Source organism: Neofelis nebulosa, chromosome 12, assembly GCF_028018385.1.
Source record: "Neofelis nebulosa isolate mNeoNeb1 chromosome 12, mNeoNeb1.pri, whole genome shotgun sequence".
Taxonomy (NCBI): domain Eukaryota; kingdom Metazoa; phylum Chordata; class Mammalia; order Carnivora; family Felidae; genus Neofelis; species Neofelis nebulosa.
The window spans coordinates 6,875,358-6,895,578 of NC_080793.1; the positions used below are offsets into that span (position 1 = coordinate 6,875,358).

Here is a 20,221-nt window from a genome sequence, read left to right on the forward strand (position 1 = left end):
ATCCCATGATGCTCTGCGGCATCATGGGCGCTGAACCCTCTTCTCAGTCTGCTGGTTTCCTGGGCCTCTCTCAGCGCAGTGCTAGGTAGGGCTCAGCAAAGAGACCCCCCCCCCCCCCCCCCCCCCCCGTCCCCTGTCCCACCCCAGGCTAGATTCCATCCTGGGACTCTGTTCAACCAAGGCGCCTCGGAGGGGGACAGGGCCCAGGTACCCTCCTCTGGGGGGAGTTTCCATAAGTTAAAAAACACAGGAGCAACTTGGCCAGGAGCCTCAAGTAGGTTCCAGTGTCTCAGGAACTGAGGTTTTAACACACACACACACACACACACACACACACACACACACACACACACCACCGTATAACTGGCTATGTACATGCACACAGACCCCAGGGCAGCTCTGAAAGGGGCCCTCCAGTGCCTCCCCAGGAGGAGGAGAATGGGGGGGGGGGGGTCAGGCAGGGTGTAGGGGGTGGTAGTGATGCAGGGATAAATGCCCTACCCGCAGGAGCGCCTGCCTGGGTGGGCAAAGCCAGATGTGAGCCTCAGCCTCCCCTCCCCGCCAGCTCCAGCTTTTCTAGAGACCTCAGAGCTCAGCTTTCCTCTCCCCAGGGCATTGGGCATTCTGTCTGCAGCTCCCTACTACCACCACTCCCGCTTTCCCCAGCCCAGCCCACCCCACTGTGCTGTCTGCTGGGTTCAGCAGAGGAGAGAGAGGACAGAAAACAGGGGGCTCCCGTTATGGCGGGCAGCAGGCAGGAGAGCTGACCCCCACCGCTGTCAAGCTTCTCAGCCTGTTTTCTCCTGTTTCCCGGAGGGCTGGACTAACCTCCTCCCCACCTTTAACAAATGCTTACTGAGCACCTACTGTGTGCCCTTGGGCAAGGGCAGATCTTGGGGAGGGCAGGGTGGTGTGGCACAGGCCAGGGGGACCGCGCAGGGTCTGGGTAGGTGGAGCAGGACCTCCCGCAGGACCTGGGCACCTACGGAACCCAGCCCAGGCTTGTCCCCACTCCTCCGGTGAGGGGACTCACTGGGTGGGACCCGCAGAAGCAGGAGGGATTAAGTTGGGCTAGAAGAAAAGCCCAGCCTGGATTTCAGACCACCTGGAACGGACTGGCCAGAGGTGGGAATGGAGAAACGGGAAGCGAGGCTCCGAGGAGGAGGCGTGCTGGCCGGGACTGGCCCCAACGTGGCCGGAAGTAGAAAGGGCCTGACCCGCTAGCCTAGAATACCCCTTCTTCCGACTACCTCTTATGGAAGCGATCCCTGGCAGACTGCCTCCGGTCCCGGCCTCCTGGCTTATAACAATAGGAGAATCATGGCCATTGCCACCATCATGGCAGCTAACGTGTATGTAGTATTGTCCTTTGAAGACATTCCTATAATCCTCACAACAATCCTTAAGTATTGGTCAAGTCAGCTGCCCCTGGCCACCCAGCCGGTAAGTAGCAGAGCTAGGATTTGAACCTAAGGCCCTCTGGCTCCAAAGCTGATTGTCTCTATGGTGTTTGACTTGACTGAATGTGCTGTTGTCTCCATGTGCCCCATTAATGGACTGGGTGCCCCTCGATATGGGTTCCTCCCCCTGCCCCTTGGGCTGGCTCGGGGCCCGGGCTGTGGCCTCCAGGACTGAGCCTGGCCTGATCCAAGGCGACTCGGAGAGGCCACCTCCTGAAGCTCCTTAGACACCGGTCACCCGTCTGCCAAGCCCCCTCCAGATTCCCCGCAGGCTCCAGCCTCAGCTTGTCCAAACATCCAAGGTCCCGAGCCTTTTCCCAGCAGTGTGTGTGTGTGTGTCTGTGTGTGTGTGTGTGTACATACGTAGGGCACGGGGTGGGTCATGACTTCTTCTGTGCCTGAAACACAGCTATCAAGATTTTTTTTTTTTTAATTTTTTTTTTCAACGTTTTTTATTTATTTCTGGGACAGAGAGAGACAGAGCATGAACGGGGGAGGGGCAGAGAGAGAGGGAGACACAGAATCGGAAGCAGGCTCCAGGCTCCGAGCCGTCAGCCCAGAGCCCGACGCGGGGCTCGAACTCACGGACCGCGAGATCGTGACCTGGCCGAAGTCGGACGCTTAACCGACTGCGCCACCCAGGCGCCCCTATCAAGATTTTTTAAAGACACGTTTGTGATGTAATAAGTGTGCTTCTTTATTAAGCATGAACGAGGTGCAGCAGCGGGTATAAAACACAGGAGTGAGGAAAGGCCCTGGTAAAAAAGAGGCAGGAAGATCAGCGCCAGAGAGAGAGAAATCCGAAGATGCTTTGCCGTTGGCTTTGAGGAAAGAGGAAGGGGCCGCAAGGCAAAGACAGTGGGCAGCCTCTAGAAGCTAGAGAAAGCAAGGAAACAGATTCTCCTCTAGAGCCCACGAAGGGAACACAGCCCTCCGACACCCTGGCCTTGGGTCTTCTGGCCTCCAGCCCGTAAGAGGATAAATGTGTGTCGTTAATGCCACTAAATTTGCGGGTCACGGGTCACAGCAGCCACGGAAAACTGATGCAGAAGGGCTGCACCACCTCACCTCCAGCTTAGCCAGGTCTTAGCCAGCTCTGATGTTCCAGAAAGAAAAGAAATAATCTGAGTGATCCTGCTTTGCAAACGATTAAAGGGCCAAGGGGCAGGGGTGGGAGCTTCATGAAGCCACCTTGTCATACGAGGGTCCTTCTCTGGGCCTTTCCATCTGTAGTTTCCCCAGGGAACAAGTACAGCCTGTTTGACCGGCTAGGCCTCTGGGCCGAACCTACAAGGTGAGCAGAGGGACACATTAGCACCTCCTTCAAAAGGAGAGCTGCCCTCTAACCCCCTGTCTGTCTTCACCAGGAGCCCTGTGGTCACAAGCACAAGCTGGAAACAAGTTGCCCAGGCTCGGAGTCTGAGCCATCACGGGCGTCTCTGGCCAAATCTCTCCATCTCTCTGGGCAAATCTCCCCATCTCTCCGAGCCTCGGTGCCCTCCTCCGTAAAATGCACAGATTAGATACACTGGATGCCGTGTTTGTGAAGAGCTATGCGCGGGGCCGGGCACGCAGGCGTATCCCTGTGTAGGTACTTGTGAACAGGGGCACACGCGCAGTTTTGCTTGCACAGGAACGCGTACACAGGTGTATATACTGCGTGGAAGAACATTCCGAAGTTCACCTTTGACCTGTCGCTCCCCTGCTCACAGCCCCTCCCTGCCCAAGGGAGAAGTTCAAATCTTCACCATGGCCTACCAGACCCCAGCCCCGTCTGGCTCCTGAGGCCCCTGTCCAGTCTTTGGGTCTTGGAAAGCTATCGCCTCCTCCAAGTAGCCTTCCCTGAATGCCACCCTTACTGGGGTGATCGTCCCTCCGGTCTCACTACGTGGTCCCTCCCTCCTGTGTGCTCCCCTGATCTCAGCACTACCTTGTTCAATAATGGCTCCTGAGCGTCCTTCTTTGAGGCCATGCGCCCCCAATGGCAGGAACCCAGAATGCTGTGTCCTCCCCTGTCACCAGCACCCAGCACAGGATCCGGCCCAGAGCAGGTGCTCAGAACACTACTGAATGAATGAATGAATGAATGAATGAATGAATTCACACATCTGGATGCATGAGCAAGGAGGCTGCAGTCACATGCATGTGACTCAAACCCACAAACCGTGAGATCATGACCTGAGCCGAAACCAAGAGTCGGACACTTAACTGTCTGAGCAACCCCCCCCCCCGCCCCCGCCCCGGCACCCCTGTTCCTGCAGTTAGTGATGGGGGGTGGAGAGGAGGACAGTGATTTGGCCCAGACTGTGCCTTGGAGGGGGCTGGAGCAGGGAGGGGCCACAGCGCATGGCTCCCCACCTTTGTCCCCTCCCCCCACCTCCCCACAGGCAGATTCACTGAGGCTCCTTTGTTGTTGGAGAGAGAGCAGAACACGGCTCCCCCCCCCCCCCCCAGGACACATTCTCCTTCCTTCCTCCCTGACCTCCCCGTGACCCCCAGCCAGCCTGGGCCCCTCCGCTGAATGGGGGGAAGGGGCTGGAACCTTCGGTGTGTCCAGGGGATGGTGCTTCTGGACCCCCCACCCCCACCCCCAAACCTCAGGTCTGGAACCTGGGGAGGACCTGGTCAGGCCCTGAGGCAGGAAAACCAGGCTCTGTGGGAAGGTGGGGGGGAGGGGCCCGGCCTGGCCACCTCTCTGACCCTTAATCCTGTCATCTGTACAATGGCCCAACAGGGCTCGCTCGCAGCCACGAAGCAATGAAGGAGATTGCGTTTGCAGAAGCCTGGACACAATGTCTGGTGATGGAAAATTCTCGGTAAGTGTAATTTCGTCGTTAGCATTAGCGTTTCTGTCTCTCCCTCCCCCTCTCCCTCCCTCCCAGCCTTCAGGACCCTGGAGGTCCAGCTGGGCTCCTCCTTCCACCCCCACCAGCTCCTCCCCCCCCCCCCCCCCCCCCCCCCGGCCCCCGCCCAGCACAGCAGGACAGATCTGTCTGGCTCGTCTCTGTATTATCCCCAGACCCTAGCTCGGGCCTGGTGCCTAGTAGGTACTCAGTAAACTCAGCTGAATGAATGAACCGGCAGAGTCACATGGGGGCAAGACGGTTCCTCTCTCTGGGCCTCTGCTTCCTTGCGCCTGTAAAACCCCTGTGTCCACACGCTGGGAATCTCGGAGGCCCCCTCCCGCTTTGAAATCAAGACTGGATGTTATTGCCCCGCTCCTGTGCGGAGTCTTGGGTCTTTTTTTTTTTTTTTTTTTTTTAATATTCGTGCCAGCTGTCACTTCCCCAGGCCCTCTCACCTGGACCCAAGCCAACCCCACGCTTTTCTACCTGCTTCTGTGCTTTGACCCTATTCTCCATCCCGGAGAGCTGGTTGCAGGGATCTCCAATACACAAATCTCTGCTGAATAGACGAGAACCTTTAATGTGGCTCACAGGGCCCTGCACAGCCCAGCCCAGCCCTTGGGAGCCCTTCCAGCCTCTTCCAGAAGCCTCCACCAGCTTCAGTGCACAGGCCTGCTCCTTTTGTCTGCCCCGTCTCCTCCCTCTGTCCCTCCCTGTACAGGCCCTTTGCACAGGCTGTCCCTTCCCCCTTCACCTGGCTAACTGCTCCTCGTTCTCCAGATCTGCCACTCCCATTAGTGACCGCCTTCATCCGTCCCAGCATCTGCTGAGTCTGAAAGTTACAGCTGCTGGTGGCATAATTGGGTGTGTTTTCTCCACTAGACCAAGTGCTCTGGGCGTCAGAGCCCAGGCTTGGTTCCCCCCCTTCCATTGCTATAAAATGACCAGAGGCTCGGCACGTCGGAGGTGCTGGCAAAAGGTTGGTCTTTGCCTACGTCCCGCCCCGCCACCCCCCCCACCCCACCCCCGCCAGAGTGGGATCTTTGCTGGTCTCTACACAACCCCCTTTTGCCTGAGGGTCAGGTGGCCACACAGGAATGAGCGCCGACTGGATGGAGGTTCATACTTGTCCTTCGGAGGATGGAACTCGCAAGGGCCAAGTGGTGGGGGAGGGAGCGACCTCTGGCTGTCCTGCTCAGTCCTTGCCCTCTGCCCCAAATTGCAGTCCGCTCTCAGGGAGAGTTCCGTGTTAGCCATGACATCTTGGAATACATTCCATCCTCTTGAGTTTGGCCAGGATGAATCCCAGCCCTACCGCTCACTGCTGTGAGTCCTTAGGCAGAGCCCTGTCCTTCTCCGGGCCCCAGTTGCTCCTGTATGAAATGGAGACAATACCAGTCTCTGCCACAGGGCGGGTGGGAGCCAGTGAAGCGATCTGAGCAGGATTCCCGGCGTGGTGCTCGGCACAGGGTGCCGCTGGGGCAGGAGGGGGCTCACTTGGGCACTGGGGACACAGGGAGGGACACGGTGTGGTCTTCGGAGGGGGGGGGCATCCCCAAAGCCACTCTGCAGCTAGTCTGCAGCAGGCCTTAGGGAGGGTGGTAGAGAGAGCCTCAGAGTGGCTGCCAAAAAGAGGTGAGCACTGAGTGCGTGCGCGTGTGCGTGCACACGCGTGTGCGCTGTGAGCGAGTTCGCTGGTGAGGAAGAGCCTTCAGAGGAGGGGAGGGAGGGAATGAGCTGGAAGAGCTCAGCACTGCAGCAGCAGCCGTGAAAACAGAGGCCCGGAGGAGGGGAGCCGGAGGGTCCTCCAAAGGCAGGGCAATCAAAGCGTGTGGATGGCTGGTGGGGGGGCAGGGGAAGAGGGGCCTCTGGATTTCTGGACCAGAGGGTCTCCCTTGGTTCCCTAACACCTCTAGTGTCAAGGGCTTGCCCTCCACCGCCCAAGGACCCCTGTTTGAATTTGGGCCCTGCCGCTTACCAGCTGTACCACCCGGGGTGGTGGGGGGGGGGAAGGGAGGGTCCTTTGCCATTTGAAGCCTCAGTTTCTCTGGTTGTAAAAACTGGGAGGCACACAGAACGGACCTGTGTATTAGTTCGCCAGGGCGCCTGTGACACAGCACCACGGACTGGGGGGGCTTAGGCTACAGAAATGTGTTTTCTCACAGTTCTGGAGGCTGGAAGGGCACGATCAAGGTCTGGGTAGGTTGGTTTCTCCTGAAGCGACCCTCCCTGGCTTGCACACAGCCATCGCCTCCCCGTGTCTTCGCATGGTCCTTCCTCTGTGCATGTCTATGTCCTAATTTCCTCTTCTTAAAGGACGCCAGCCATGTTAGATTGGGGCCCACCCTAATGACCTCATTTTACCTTAATTCCGTCTTTAAAGGCTCTATGTCCTAGTCCAGTCACATTCTGAGGTACTGGGGGCTAAGACTCCACCAGACGAGGGGTGCCTGGGTGGCTCCCTCTGTCAAGCCTTCAGCTCAGGCCATGATCTCGCGGTTTGTGAGTTTGAGCCCCGCGTCGGGCTCTCGGCTGTCAGCACGGGAGCCTGCTTCAGATCCTCTGTCCCCCTCTCTCTCTGCCCCTCCCCCCCCCAAATAAATAGACATTAAAAAAAAACTTAAGAAAAAAGACTTCGCCCTATGAATCGGGGGGGGGGGCATTTACACAATTCATTAAAAACAAACTTAAGAAAAAAGACTTTGCCTTATGAATCGGGGGGGGGGGAGCGTTTACACAATTCATTAAAAAAAAACTTAAGAAAAAAGAAGAGAAAAGACTTCACCCTATGACTCTGGCGGTGGTGGTGGGGGTGGGGGTACACAAGCCAGTCGATAACGCCTGTTTCGGGTCCCTGAAAGCAGGTGAAAAGAAGGGCCAGGGGGTTGGCTTGGAAGCGTAAGTGCCCCAGGGGCAAGAGTGAGGGGTGGAGAGGGGGGAGAGTGACACAGAAAAGAGCAGATACAAACACACGGTATTGAGCTCACCATTAGGGAAGTCTGGGTGGCCAGTCCCTCGGGCTTGTCGGAGATTCCTCATGATGTGCATCTCAGGACCACCTGCCGGAGGAAGAACGGAAGAACGGGGGGGGGGGGGGGGGGGGGGGGAGGTGGCTGCTGAGCGGGTTCCCTGGGCAGGGAGGCGTGTCCCCACCCCGGGCATCGGAGAAGCCTTAGGACAGGAAGTGAGACACAAGAAAGACACAGGCCGAAGCTTGGTGGGGGCTGTGGCTGCCTGGAGCTGGCCCCTGCAGCTGGCCTGGCTTAAGAGACTTGAAGTCCTGCACGAGAGCGGCTCATACAGTCCACCCCTTGCAGCACTCGACTCGGTCCCTGTCCTCCACGGGGTCCAGGCCATTAGAGCCCCCTTCGCGTCACCGGCTACCTGCAGGCCCTGCAGAGACTTTCTGCAGACAGTTGCTGCCTCCGGGGTGGACGACCCATGCCTGAACAGTTACTCCTGTCTTTGCCCGCTGATCTCTGGCGCGGGGACCCCAAAGTGGTCAGAGGGCAGTCAAAGCTCTGAGTTCAGTGACACCCCGAGAGTGCGGGTTGCAGTCCTCCCCAACTGTCCACAGCCCGGCCTCCTGGCTCCCCTCCCCTCCCCCTCCCCCAGCGCAGGTAACCGGGACCTCTTACCCGACAAACCTAAGGTGGCTGGCAGGAGAAGGGCAAATCCAATAGAGGAGGAGGGGGGACATTGGAAGGGACGGAGGGAGGCAATCCTATTTCCACAGCTTGATCCCGGACGGCAGGTGCCAGCTACTGGGGACGCAGCATCATTGGCTGGCCGTGGCTTCTGTGTACCGGGCAGCAGAACGCCAAGGTGCCAAGAGGCCAAGGAGCCTGCCTAGGCCACCAGGCGGACCTAAGTCCGGCCTTGACTCCCAATCCAGTGTTCCACACGACCACACTCCCCAGAGAAAATGTGGGGGTCATGGGGAGCGGGAGAGGATGGGCCAGCTCACTCCCCTCCATAGTGCCTCGCACACAGTAGGTGCTTCCTAAATGTGCCGAACGACTGATTGATCAGAGGTCTGGGTAGGTGGAAGGATGGACGGTCGGACAAAAGGGTGGGCGGGCTTCGCCCGGTCTTGTTCTAAGTCCCGGCCAGCCCGCTTCCCACTTCCGGCTTCCTGGGCTAGCCTCATTTGCTTGCTAGCAATCTGCCTTTCAATTCTGCGGAGTCACTGCTCTCTCTCAACCCGTCGCGGGGCTCCGTGTGCCAGGAATTTGGAGGGAAGAGAAACTGACAGAACCTCAGAGCCCCAACAACACCTCACCTTTCACAAGATGAGAAATCCGAGGCAGGGGGGAGAGTCCTGAGGTTTGCTCAGCCCTGGATTGCACACCCCCTCCACTCCCAGCAGCCTGCCCCCTCCCCCCCCACCCCCCCACTCCTGCCCGGCTCCCCTACCCCTGCAGAGAAGCCTTAGGACTTCTCTGTCAGAGTTTGGTAACTAGTTTGCCCAGATGGGGGCAGGGAAGGGTCTGGTCAGCAGATGGGATTCCCTGAGTCCCAACCAGTCATTCCGAATCCTCCGGAAGGTGTAGAAGTTGTACTGAGCCCCAGGGAAGCTCTGGCTGGCCTCTGAGAGGCACAGTTAAGGCTCCCCAGCGCCTCCTGACCCAGCCTATGGGCCGCCCCCCACACCACTCCCTCCCCTCCGTAATTCTCTCTTCTCTCCTTCCCCTGTGCCTCTCACCCTTCTCCAGGGTCTGGAGACAGTAGCCAGGGGCCCACTGCTGTCCCCCTCCTATATACTGTGGCATGGGACAGACTCCTGCCCCTCTCTGAGCCTCAGTGACCCGGCTAGGGCAAGTCAGCTACCCGAGTCCCTTCTGCCCCTGACCCTCCAGGACTCCTTGGCCATCAGAACTCTTGCCCTCCCTTCTCCCTCTGCCCGCACCCCCTTTCTCTCTGGACCCCCTCCTGGCGCCACTCTGGCCTCTGCCTTGCCCCCCTCTTTGACTCCTCCGATCCACGATCCACGTCGTGCCTCCTCCCTCCTCTTTCTCTCCCTCCTCCTGACCACCCTCCTCGAGAGAATGCCAAGTCTGCAGGTTTCCTGCGACCTTGAGCAGCCAGCAGGTTGAGAGCCGGCAGCGCAGAGCTTTGCCAAGGGGCCTCTCCCTCTCTCCCATCCCCTATCCCACTCGCCCTGCTCGTTTCCGATCTTCTCACTGTTTGCGTCGCTTACACATTATATCTATCGTGCATCTCCTCGCGAGAACACGAGGGCAGGGATTTTCGTCTGTCCCCAACGCCTCCAACGGGCCTGGCGCACAGTAGGTGCTTAGTAACCGCTGATTTCCTCCCCACTCGCTGGCTGAGAGCCACCATTGATGTGCACCGCCCCACTGCCTCTGATCAACAGCTCTGCGTGCCCCGGACTCTGTCGGGCCCCTTTGGGAAGACGGGGAAACTGAGGCTCAGAGAGGCAGCGCCCAGAGGGAAGACCGAGCCCAAGGTCACAGCTGTAAGCGCTGGAGGCCGGGTTCGAAGCCCAGCGTCCGGGTCCCGGCGGGCGCCCGGGGCGCTCAGCCCTTCCACGCAGCTGCCAGGGGTGGCTTCGCCCTCCCGCTCTGGAAACAGCGAAGGGGGCGGGGCCGGCCCTGCGTCGAGGCCTTCGGCCACGCCCCTAGGCGTAGAGTGGAGAAACTGAGGCACCCCCACGCCCTCTCCTCCGGCTTCCTCGGATTCCCCGGGAGCCGCCTTCCCGCCTGCGTCCCCCCGCGCCACCGCCACTCCACGCCCCGGGCCCTCCCCCTCGTGCCCCCCCGCCCCGCCCCTCCCCTCCCCTCCCCTCCCAGCCCCCGGCCCGAGGCGGGGCTTAGCCCGCGCCCACCGGGAGCCGGGGAGGGAGAGAAAAATGAGTTTTCCTGCCGCCCGGTGGCGATGTCAATTGATCGGGCGCGGGCGGGGGCCGCGCGCCGGGCCGGGGGCCTCGCTCGCAGCTGCCGGCGCACAATTATCGGGAAAAAACTGGGGCGGCCGCTGCGGTGAAATTAGTTATCGATCCCTCGGCGGGGCCGCGGGGCCGCGCTCGGCGCTGACGGCGGCACACCCGGGCCCGGCCCGCCGGGCGGGGGTGGGGGGCGGCCCTCCTGCTCCTCCTCTGCCCCCTCCCCCTCCCCCCTCCCTCCCCGCCGCCCGGCTCGCCTCTCCCATTCATCCCGCCGCAGTATCGACCCACGTCGGCCGGCGCGGGGCAGGCGCCCCCTCCCGCTGCCCGCGTCCCCGCTCACTCGGCCGCCCCGCCCGCGGGCCCTGCTTCGGGGGAGCCCTCGAGCTGGCCCCGAGGAAGGACCGACGCTGGGGGCGACGGGAGGGGAGGGGAGGGGAGGGCGGGGCGGGGCAGGGTGGCTCCCGCGGAGGGAGGGCGGCAGGTGCAGAGGGTGGGAGCCACTCCCGCCCCTGGAAGCTCGGCTTCGGGGGCCCTGCTGCCTGGGGAGGTGGCGTGACCTCTCTGAGCCTCAGTTTCCTCCTCTATAAACCAGGGTCGTTCCCACGTCTTGCTTACCGAGAGGCTACGAGAGGGTTCGTGAGAAGCGCCTGCGTTTGTGGCTGCCCGGGAGCGTGTTGGGGGGTTATTTTGAGTTTATACCACAGATTCTCCCCAGCGCCTCCAGGAGATGTGTCTTATCCCCATTTTGTAGATGAGAAAGCGGAACTCAGAGAGGGAGGACCCCTCATCTATGGCCACACAGGGAGCTAGTGGCCCCAGGACTCTACAAAGCCACAGCTCTCAGAGGGGAGACCCCAGGGGGGGTGGGCTCTTCTCAGCAGGGTGCTGACATATCCCAGAGCCTGGGCTAGGGGTGTGGTCAGGGAGGAAGGAGCCGCAGGTCAGGGACCTCCAACCCCCTGTCTTTTTAGGGCAGTTTGGCCCTGCATCCTCTAGGAAGGAGGGAGAGAGGAGAGAGAGAAGGGAAGGGGGGTGAGGAGGGAAGGGTCTCCCAACCCCGAACTGGGCTGGGGGCTGGGGAGGATCTGAGTTTTAATCCTGCCTGTCCACTCACCAGCTCGTGATCTTGGGCAAGTCCTTGTCCCAAGCCCAGACCTCCTACACAGAGGGTGCAGAGGGTGGGAGCCACTCCTGCCTTGGCCACTTAGTCCCATCCTATCCTCATCCAGTCACAGGAGACTCCTGGCCAGTCCTCAGAAGTCTCCTGCCTCTGAGCCTTTGCCGAGGCTGTTCCCCGATGTTCCACCTAGCAAATCCCTCTGCATCAGGCCCCTGTTTGTGCTTACCAGCCTTCCCTCTGCTGACCTTCCCCTGCCTGCCAGCCTGCCACAGGCTCATTCATCCCTCCACTGAGCGCCTACTGTGTGCCAGGAAGCGTGCTGCGCACAGTGGGCGCAGCTGAAAGGAGACAGCGCCTGTCCGTCCTCTCCTGGGGCAAGACGAGTACCGAGCCCCATGGCAGCTGCATATCGATACCTGGAGTCCAAAAGGCACTGGGGTCATCGATCTGGGAAGGACCAGTGTGCTAGTGGGCAGGAGAGGCGGGTGAGGTTGGCAGGGTCAGGCCAGGGAGGGCTCGGGACCTGTGAAGGAGGTTTGTCCCGAGTGAATGGGGAGGGCTTTGAGCAGGGGAATGCCGGGGTCAAGTTCAGCCCCACAACCGGAAGCCTGGCGTTCAAAACTCCTGCATGGGAGTCTTGGTTCTGTTCTTGGCCTCTCTGAGCCTCAGTTTCCTCATCTGTAAAATAATGGTCGTGATCTCCGCTGCTGAAGGGGCTATGGGGTTTGGAGTGGGTCGGCCCTGAGTTCGAGTCTTTCCTTAAAGTCATGGGCCTTGGGCCGTGTCAACAAGAGGCTCAAAGGGGTGGGCCAGCATAGACACTCAAGGGCTCTGTGCTCTTTCCCCCCAGCTTTCCTGGCTTCCAAAATGGGGGCCCCAGAGGTGCTGCTCAAGATCTGGAACAAGGTCTCTCCCCCGATAGGGGAGATGGTGACCCCTCGGCTGGCCACAGGAGCCTGGGCCTGATGCAGAGGAGAGGCAGGACCACAGGGTGGGGGCTGACGAACTGTCCCTGCCTCTCACCCATGGGGGCTGCTGGGACCCTGGCTAACGGGAGAAGATGAGGGTGTGGTGGCCCGGGGCAAAGGGGTCCTGAGCTGAGTGTCCCCTTGCTGGCTACAAGGGAAGACAAAGCTCACAGTCCGCGCGTGCGTTCGAGCCCCCTGAGTTCAAGCCCCGCGTTGGGCTCTGTACTGACGGCTCAGAGCCTGGAGCCTGCTTCGGATTCCGTGCCTCCCCCCTCTCTGTCTCTCTGCCCCTCCCCTGCTCATGCTCTGTCCCTCTGTCTCTCAAAAATAAACATTAAAAAAAAAAAAAAAAGACCCTCCCTGCCTTCTAGAGAGTGGGATATGTTGTATGTATGTATGTATTTATTTATTTAGATAGATGCTGGTTATACAAGTGGATTCACTTTGTAAAGATCCATATAGCGGATCGCCTAGAATGTGCTTCTGGGGGCTCCCAGGAGAATCAAGTCCTCACCCTGTGACCTGCCTGTGGGTCCAGGACCTGCCTACCTGGCCTCAAGGCCATGTGTTTCCTGGGACCCCTCTCCCTCCTCCCCTATGTTTTGCCCCCCTGCCAGTATCTGACTGCACCTGCTGTCAGTACAATGTGAGGGGGCGTGGGGGGAGTGTGAGTGGAGATGGAGGGGAGGCGGGGTGCGGGGAGGGAGGTGAAGCCCAGGAGGGACCTGGGCCTGAACACCCCGTCCCCAGTTGACCACTGGAAGCCTTGGCCACCCAGTCCCATCCTATCCCCACCCAGTCCCATGAGACTCCTGGCCAGTCCTCAGGAATCTCCTGCCTCTGAGCCTTTGCCAAGGCTGTTCCCCGATGTTCCGCTTAGCAAATCCCTGTGTACCAGGCCCTGTGCTGGGCATCAGGGATGTAGCTGTGAACCAGAGGGGCGCTCTGCCCTGTCACCAGCTCGTGAAGGTTTCCGCGGAGCGTGCAGATATCTGTGTATGTCTCCAAGAATGTGCGCGAGCGCTTCCGTTCGTAAGCGTGCAGGAATTTATGGAGACACATACATCCTCGCAAGTACATCTTTGTGTACGAGTCTATGCACGGTGTACGTGGGCGCGTGTGTATTATTGCTACGTATGAGCGTGAGTCACTCCGTGTCTGCGTGAATAACCAGGCACCTGCCCACATGCCCGCATGCGCTTACGTAGATGTGCGCCTTTGCACATGTTTGTATGTGCATCTTGTATGTGCCCTGTGTGTATCTGTTTGCACCTGGTTTTCGGTGCCCATCTGCGCGCGTGGGCGCACCTCTCTGGGAACGCTTGGAAGCACACGGGGCGCGTGGAGTTGCGTGAATGTGTACGGAATGCGTGTGTGCCTGTACTTTTGAGGTGCATTGGCGTTGTGGGTGCACGGTGCGTCCACCCTGGCGCACACGGGGATGCACGTACCCATGTTTCGCACACCCACCTTTGTGGTTTCATTTCCCCCCCCCCCCCCACTCCGTGCTTGCGTGTGAACGTCGGCGCAGGGGACGCTCCCCAGCGCGCGCGCACGTTTCTGAGGCTGCTTCTGTTTGTGCCTGTGTCTGTGTTGGTCCCCGCGCACGTTCCAGGCCTACGCGCGGGGGGTGTGCAATCCCACCCTCGCTAGGGAGCACAGCACACTGCCATGGGGAGGTGGGTGCTTTGGATATGGCGGCAGAGCCCTGGGGAACAGAGAGAACAGGACAGCGCTTGGCTGCGGCTTGCCTGCTAGGGGATGCTGAAGAGGAAGGCAGAAGGCGGCCAGGACCGCCCAGCTGCCCCCCTGCGCCCAGCTGGGGTCCAGGAAATGGCCTCCAGGGCTGATGGGGGGGGGGGGGCCGGCAGGGAGACAGCAGGTGGCCTTGATGAGCAAGCGGAGGGCTCACCCCTACAGGGTCCCCTGCCAGGGGAGGCTCTCAGGAGCTTCTGATCTTTCGGAGGCCAGCCTCCGCCGCCCTGCACCTGCACCCCAGCCTCCGCTCAAGCCGTGGGGTCTGGCTCCTCTTGGCTTTCTCGCCATCCTGCGGCCCCGGCTTCAAGGCCCAGGCTGGGGCTGGGCCGGGGGTCCCCTCCTAGGCAACCAGAGCTGCCTACCAAGGCGAGACGCGCAAATCACCTTCCTCAGGTGGCAGAAACGGAGCCCGCGTGCAGGAAACCAGCCCGCGCGCGCCCTCGCTCTCCCTCCCTCTCTCTCACTGTGATCCCTCACCTAAGTCCGGGATGCCCCTCCGCCCACCACCGCGTGCCTCCTTGTGCACCGCTCCCCCCGCCCCCGCAACTTACTCACCCCCCCCCCCACCCTTGTGGCTCCTAAACCCCCGTCCCTGGGGTCACTATTCACCCCAGGTAGGGCTACTCGTCTCTGGAAGTCTTTGGGGGCCTCCTCTCTCCGCTCAGAGGAACCCTCCGGGGCACCACGAGGACCCGCGGGCCCACACGCCGGCCTTTCCTTCCGTCCACGCTGTCATCGCGGGGGTCCACCGGTTGCCCTGCACTGCGGTCCTCTCCACCTGTGGTCACGGCTTGCGGGCTGTGCCTCTGAAGCTGGAAACGCAGTCACCCCCGCCTCCACCCCACCTGCTGCCCAGAGAGCCCTCTCGCTCCTGAGAAGTAGCTTGCGCTGGCCAGCCCCCCACCCCGTCCCTTCCAGAAAGCCCTGTCCTATAGGTCCTGCTCCTGCCCGGGACCCCTCATGTCTGTCACTTTCTGTACAATATTGTGGGCCAGTCCTGCCCTAGGGCCAGCCCAGGGCCCAGAGGAACCCAAGCCAGCCTCACCAGGCTTCACCTCTTAGTGACGTCATTGCCAGTCTTGCTCTCCTCAAGACGGCTTCCCCCCCCCCCCCCCGCCCCGACGCCACACCCTTTGGATTTCCTGTGCCCTCTCTGCGTGTCCCATCTCCCCTGCTGGCTCTTCTGGCTTTGCCTTTTGATGAACTGAGGGTGGGCCAGGGCGGGTGCCCTCCCTGGAAGTGCCTACCCCGTCCACGGGCTCCTGGACTCCCACCTCCAGGTCATTGCCTTCTCAACGGCAGACCCGTCATGTCTGCCGTCACCGTGTCCCCACGGCCCCCCTCGGGTCCATCCCACCCCACGTGTCTCCCGCTCAGCGGGTGGTACCCCAGCCCTCGGCTCCCGGGCAGGAAGCTGGGACCTCACCCTTGCCTGGTTCTCCTTCCTTACCCTCCACATCCAATCAGTCACCAAGTGTCTGCACTTGGGGTTCACTGAGCTTCTTGGACATACATTTTTTTCAGTCTGGAAACACAGCAGCCACTATTTCCTCCAGTGTTTTTTTTTTCTGTTCTTTTCCCCCCTTCCTCTTGGACTCCTAATACCAATACATCAGGCTGTTTGGAAATGTCCTACAGCTCACTGATGCTCTTTCCACTAGAAAATGTGTGTGTGTGCGGCACCTGGGTGGCTCAGTCGGTTGAGTGTCCAGCTTTTGATTTCGACTCCGGTCTTGATCCCAGGGTCGTGGGCTGGAGCCCTGCATTGGGCTCTGCATTGAGTGCGGAGTCTGCTTAAGATTCTCTCTCTCTCTCTCTCTCTTTCTCTCTCTCTCTCTCCCTCTCCCTCTGCCCCTCTCCCCGGCTTCTGCTTTCTCTCGCTCTCTTTTTAATTTTTCGAGGTTTATTTATTTTTGAGACAGCATGAGTAGGGGAGAGGCAGAGAGAAAGGGGGAGGAAAGATCCAAAGCAGGCTTTGCTCTGACGGCAATGAGCTTGATGTGGGCTTGAACTCACGGACCGTGAGATCATGACCTGAGCCGAAGTCAGACGCTCAATCCATGGAGCCACCCAGGTACCCCCTCTCTCTCTTTTTAAAATTGAAAAAAAAAATTTTTTTTCTGTTTCATTTTGGATACTTTTTTCCTGCTATGCTTTCAATCTCCCTAATCTTTTTTTTTTTTTAAACATGTTTATTTAGTTTTGAGAGAGACAGAGAGAGAAGAAGAAGAAGAAGCAGGGAGGGGCAGAAAGAGAGGGGGACAGAGGATCTGAACGGGGCTCTGCACTGACAGCAGTCAGCCTGATGCGGGGCTTGAACTCATGAACCTAGAGATCATGACCTGCGCTGAAGTCGGAAGTTCAACCGACCTGAACCACCCAGGCGCCTCAACTCACTAATCTTTTCTTCTGTTTTGTCTAATCTGCCATTAATCCCATTCAGTATACCTTTCATCTCAGACATTGTATGTTTCAACTCTTCTAAGTTCAATTGGGATCTTTTTTGATATCTTAATGTCTCTACTTCACATTTTGAAAATATAAAATACAGTTATAAAAACTGTTTTAGAATCCTTCTCTGCTAACTCTAACATCTGTGTCAGTGCTGGGTCAGTTTCAATTGCTTAATTATTCTTTTCTTTATAGATCATTGTTTCGTGCTTCTTTGTATGTCTGGTAATTTTCTCTCTCTCTTTCTTTCTTTCTTTCTTTCTTAATGGGCTTTAACTCACTTTATTTTTCTTGTGTAAAACCATGTGGTGGCCACAGCTGGAGCCTGGGTCTTCTGCACAGAGACTCTGGTGTGGGTCTTCGCAAGCTGGTCAGTGAATTCCTGGTAGGGAGACTTGGTGAATACCGTCTCTTTCCAGAGGTCAGGGGCACAGTAGCTGTAGGTCTTGGGAATAGCATCAAAAGTGGCCTTGGTGAAGTGGCCCGGGGTGGCAGTGTAGCCCCTGGTGGAGAGGTAGCAGTCGTCAATACCTGCCATCATCAGTATCGTCTTGGGCACAGGGGCCGAGATAATGCCCCTGCCCCTGGTGTAGGGGGATAAGGCGTTCAGCACAGAGTTACAGGGTCTGGTCACCTTGCATGGGACAGTGTGGGCCTCGCCAAGCTTATTCCCCCAGTAGCTTCGCCACATGAGATGGTGGAAAGTTGTCCAGGACGATGGCCTCATGGAAGGCAGTGGCTACCTCCTTAGAGAACTGAACACCCAGACCTACGTGTCCTTTGTACTCTCCAATGGCAACAAATGCCTTGCACCTGGTCCTCTGGCCAGCCTGGGTCTGCTTTTGCACTGGCATAATTTTCAAAACTTCAAACCTCATCACTTCCTGGGATGCCTCCAGGAAGAAGTCAATGATCTCAGATTCCTTGATGGGCAGGGAGGAGAGAGAGATCTCTTTCAGGGCCTTGATCTTCATGATGTCGACCAGTTGGCTCAGCTTGTTGATGGAGATCCACTCCTTGTCCTTGGTGTTTCCTCTGTGAGTTCCGTGGTCCTGGCCCAGCCCTGACCATGGCCATGTTGCTGCCGAAGCCTCTGTGGAAGCCACAGGCCTGGGCTCTCCAGGCCCTTCCGTGGCACCAGCATCGTTCTCCATTTGGTGTTCTGTCAAAGAAGATGTCTGGTAACTTTCTTTCTTTCTTTCTTATTTTTTTGACGTTTATTTATTTTTGAGAGGCAGAGACAGAGCGCGAGCAGAGGAGGGGCAGAGAGAGAGGGAGACACAGAATTGGAAGCAGGCTCCAGGCTCTGAGCTATCAGCACAGAGCCCGACGTGGGGATTGAACTCACGGACCGTGAGATGGTGACCTGAGCCGAAGTAGGCTGCTTAACCGACTGAGCCACTCAGGCGCCCAAATGTCTGGTAATTTTCTGTTGGATACCAGACATTGTGAATGTTGGATATTTTTGTATTCTTATCAATCTTCTTGAGTGTTGTTCTGGAAAGCAGTAAATTGCTTGGGAACCAATTGATCCGTTTGGGTCTTGCTTGATGATTTGTTCGGTGGGTTTTAGCAGTGCTCGGTCTGAGACTAATTCTTCCCATCTCTGAAGCAACACCCTCCTGGGTGCTCTACCCCCTGCCCCGTGAATGTTGAGTTTACCAGTCTGGCTGTTGGGAACGGGCACTATTCCCACCCCTGTGACGGCACCAGACTATTGTTCTCTCATGGTTCCTTCTTCATTTTTTTTTTATTTTTTTAATTTTTTTTAACGTTTTATTTATTTTTGAGACAGGGAGAGACAGAGCATGAACAGGGGAGAGTCAGACAGAAAGAGACACAGAATCTGAAACAGGCTCCGGGCTCTGAGCTGTCAGCACAGAGCCCGACGCGAGGCTCGAACTCACGGACCGAGAGATCATGACCTGAGCCCAAGTTGGCCGCTTAACCGACTGAGCCACCCAGGCTCCCCTACTTCCTAATAATTCTTAAATCTATTGGCTTCTCTCCCGGCCCCTGTCGTGGCTCCCCAGACCCCATTACCTCCTGCCTGGGATGACCGAGTCCCCTAGGTGGGGCATCCCCGAGGGCGAGACCTTGGCCCCTCATGCTGAGCCCAGCCCAACATATCTGCTGAATGAACGAATACGTGAATGAGTGAATGGATGAATAGAATGGAATCGTGGACAAGGCTCAATAAGGAGGGAGGCCGGGACCGCAGCTCAGGAGACTAGTAGCCACCTCCCAGCCCTGCCCCAACTTGCTGCGTGATTTCACGCCATCACTGGACACAACCCAGTGGTCCCCGAGGTCTCGTCGGGATCTGTCATGACACCGACACGTGTCCACGGCGTCATGGAACGTAGACGTCATGTAGAGGACTGCCACTCTGTAGTCCTGCCGAAACCATCCTCCTTGCTTGACTGGCGGGGAATCCGAGGCCCGGTGGAGGGGGGTGGGGGGACAGCTGGGCCCCAGAGGGCTCAGTGCATCAGGGACGGAGCCCAGCTGGAGGCCCGTGTGCCGGTGCTCAGTTCTGCCCCTTCTGGGCTTTGGCACAGAGTGTGGAGGTAAGGGAGTCCCTGGGGAGGGGGTGGCCTCACGAGCAGGGTGGAGGGCCCCAGGGGCAGGGCCACGACTTCTCTGCGCCTGGCACTTCCCCGTGATGCCGATGCCCAACACAGCAGCAGGGAGGAAGGGAAGGGTCACTCAGAATCGGTCACATATCCAGACTGGGGGGTGGGGGTGGGGGAGGGCGGGGATGACCTGTGGGGAGGCTCAAGGTCAGCCTGAGGTCAGATCCTGTCCAGCTTAATTATTCATTAACCAGGCAGGTCCAGGCACTGAGTTAATGACCAGCACAAGGCTGGGGAGGGAGCAAATTCCTCCCCGGAGGGTGGGCGTGACCTGCAAGGATAGGGGAACCTGTAATGAGCAGTTGGTGGAAAGGCTCTTCATTCATTCATTCGTTCGTTCATTCATTCGTTCGTTCCATCATTCACTCCTTTTTCTCCCTGCACCTGTCAATGAGCAGAACCCTAGAGTGCTGGCTGGTATGAGGACAGAGCAGTGGAGACAAGGACAGCCCAGAGTGGTCAGCGCAGGGGCCTGGGGGAGCACAGAGGAGACCCCCAACTCAGCCAGGTAAAATGGGCTAAGCTGCCTGGAGAAGGTGAGGCCGCAGAGGACCCCTGCAGATCTCCTGTGGCTGGACCACATCTGGCGGGTCCTGTGCCCTGCGGAGGGTCCCTCAGCCCCTTGGCCCCACCCCATCCCAGCTCAACTTCTGGAACATTCCCGGCTGTCAGGATGGCACCATCTGAGCTCACCTCTGCCTTTGCTTTCCTTTCACCGAGAGACCAGGTTGGGGATTTCCTCCAACGGGCTGGCTGTCCCGCCGCCCCCAGCCCCAGCCCCTGACCCTCGGCAGGGCAGTGCTGGTGGACTGTTGGGTGAGGAGAGGCTGAGGGAGGCCTCAAGGGCAGGCTGAGAAGGGAGCGAGGGGTCCCCACGTGGGGTCCAGTGGGTGCGCGCCTCTGAGGCCGAGGTCCCGTCCAAGGGCAGCAGGCTCCGTGGATGGAAAGGTTCCAAGGGCCATTTGGCGGTCTTGTCCGTGGCCTTGGCGGAGTCTTGCGTGCTAGGACTGGGTGCAGATGGGAATTGGGGGGGGGCGAGGGGGGGGTTCAGCCATAGGAGGGCAAGAAGGGAGG

General features: G+C 58.8%; 1 protein-coding gene across 1 annotated transcript; it reads right to left on the reverse strand.

The window, feature by feature from the left end:
• Positions 1 to 7,092: 7,092 nt before the first annotated feature.
• Positions 7,093 to 17,500, reverse strand: LOC131490942 (small ribosomal subunit protein uS5-like). The gene is given in 5 exon segments (XM_058693342.1): positions 7,093 to 7,160; positions 7,294 to 7,365; positions 7,691 to 7,785; positions 16,793 to 17,197; positions 17,199 to 17,500. Coding segments are annotated over 5 exon segments (927 nt in total). The 5' UTR covers positions 17,486 to 17,500.
• Positions 17,501 to 20,221: the final 2,721 nt, after the last annotated feature.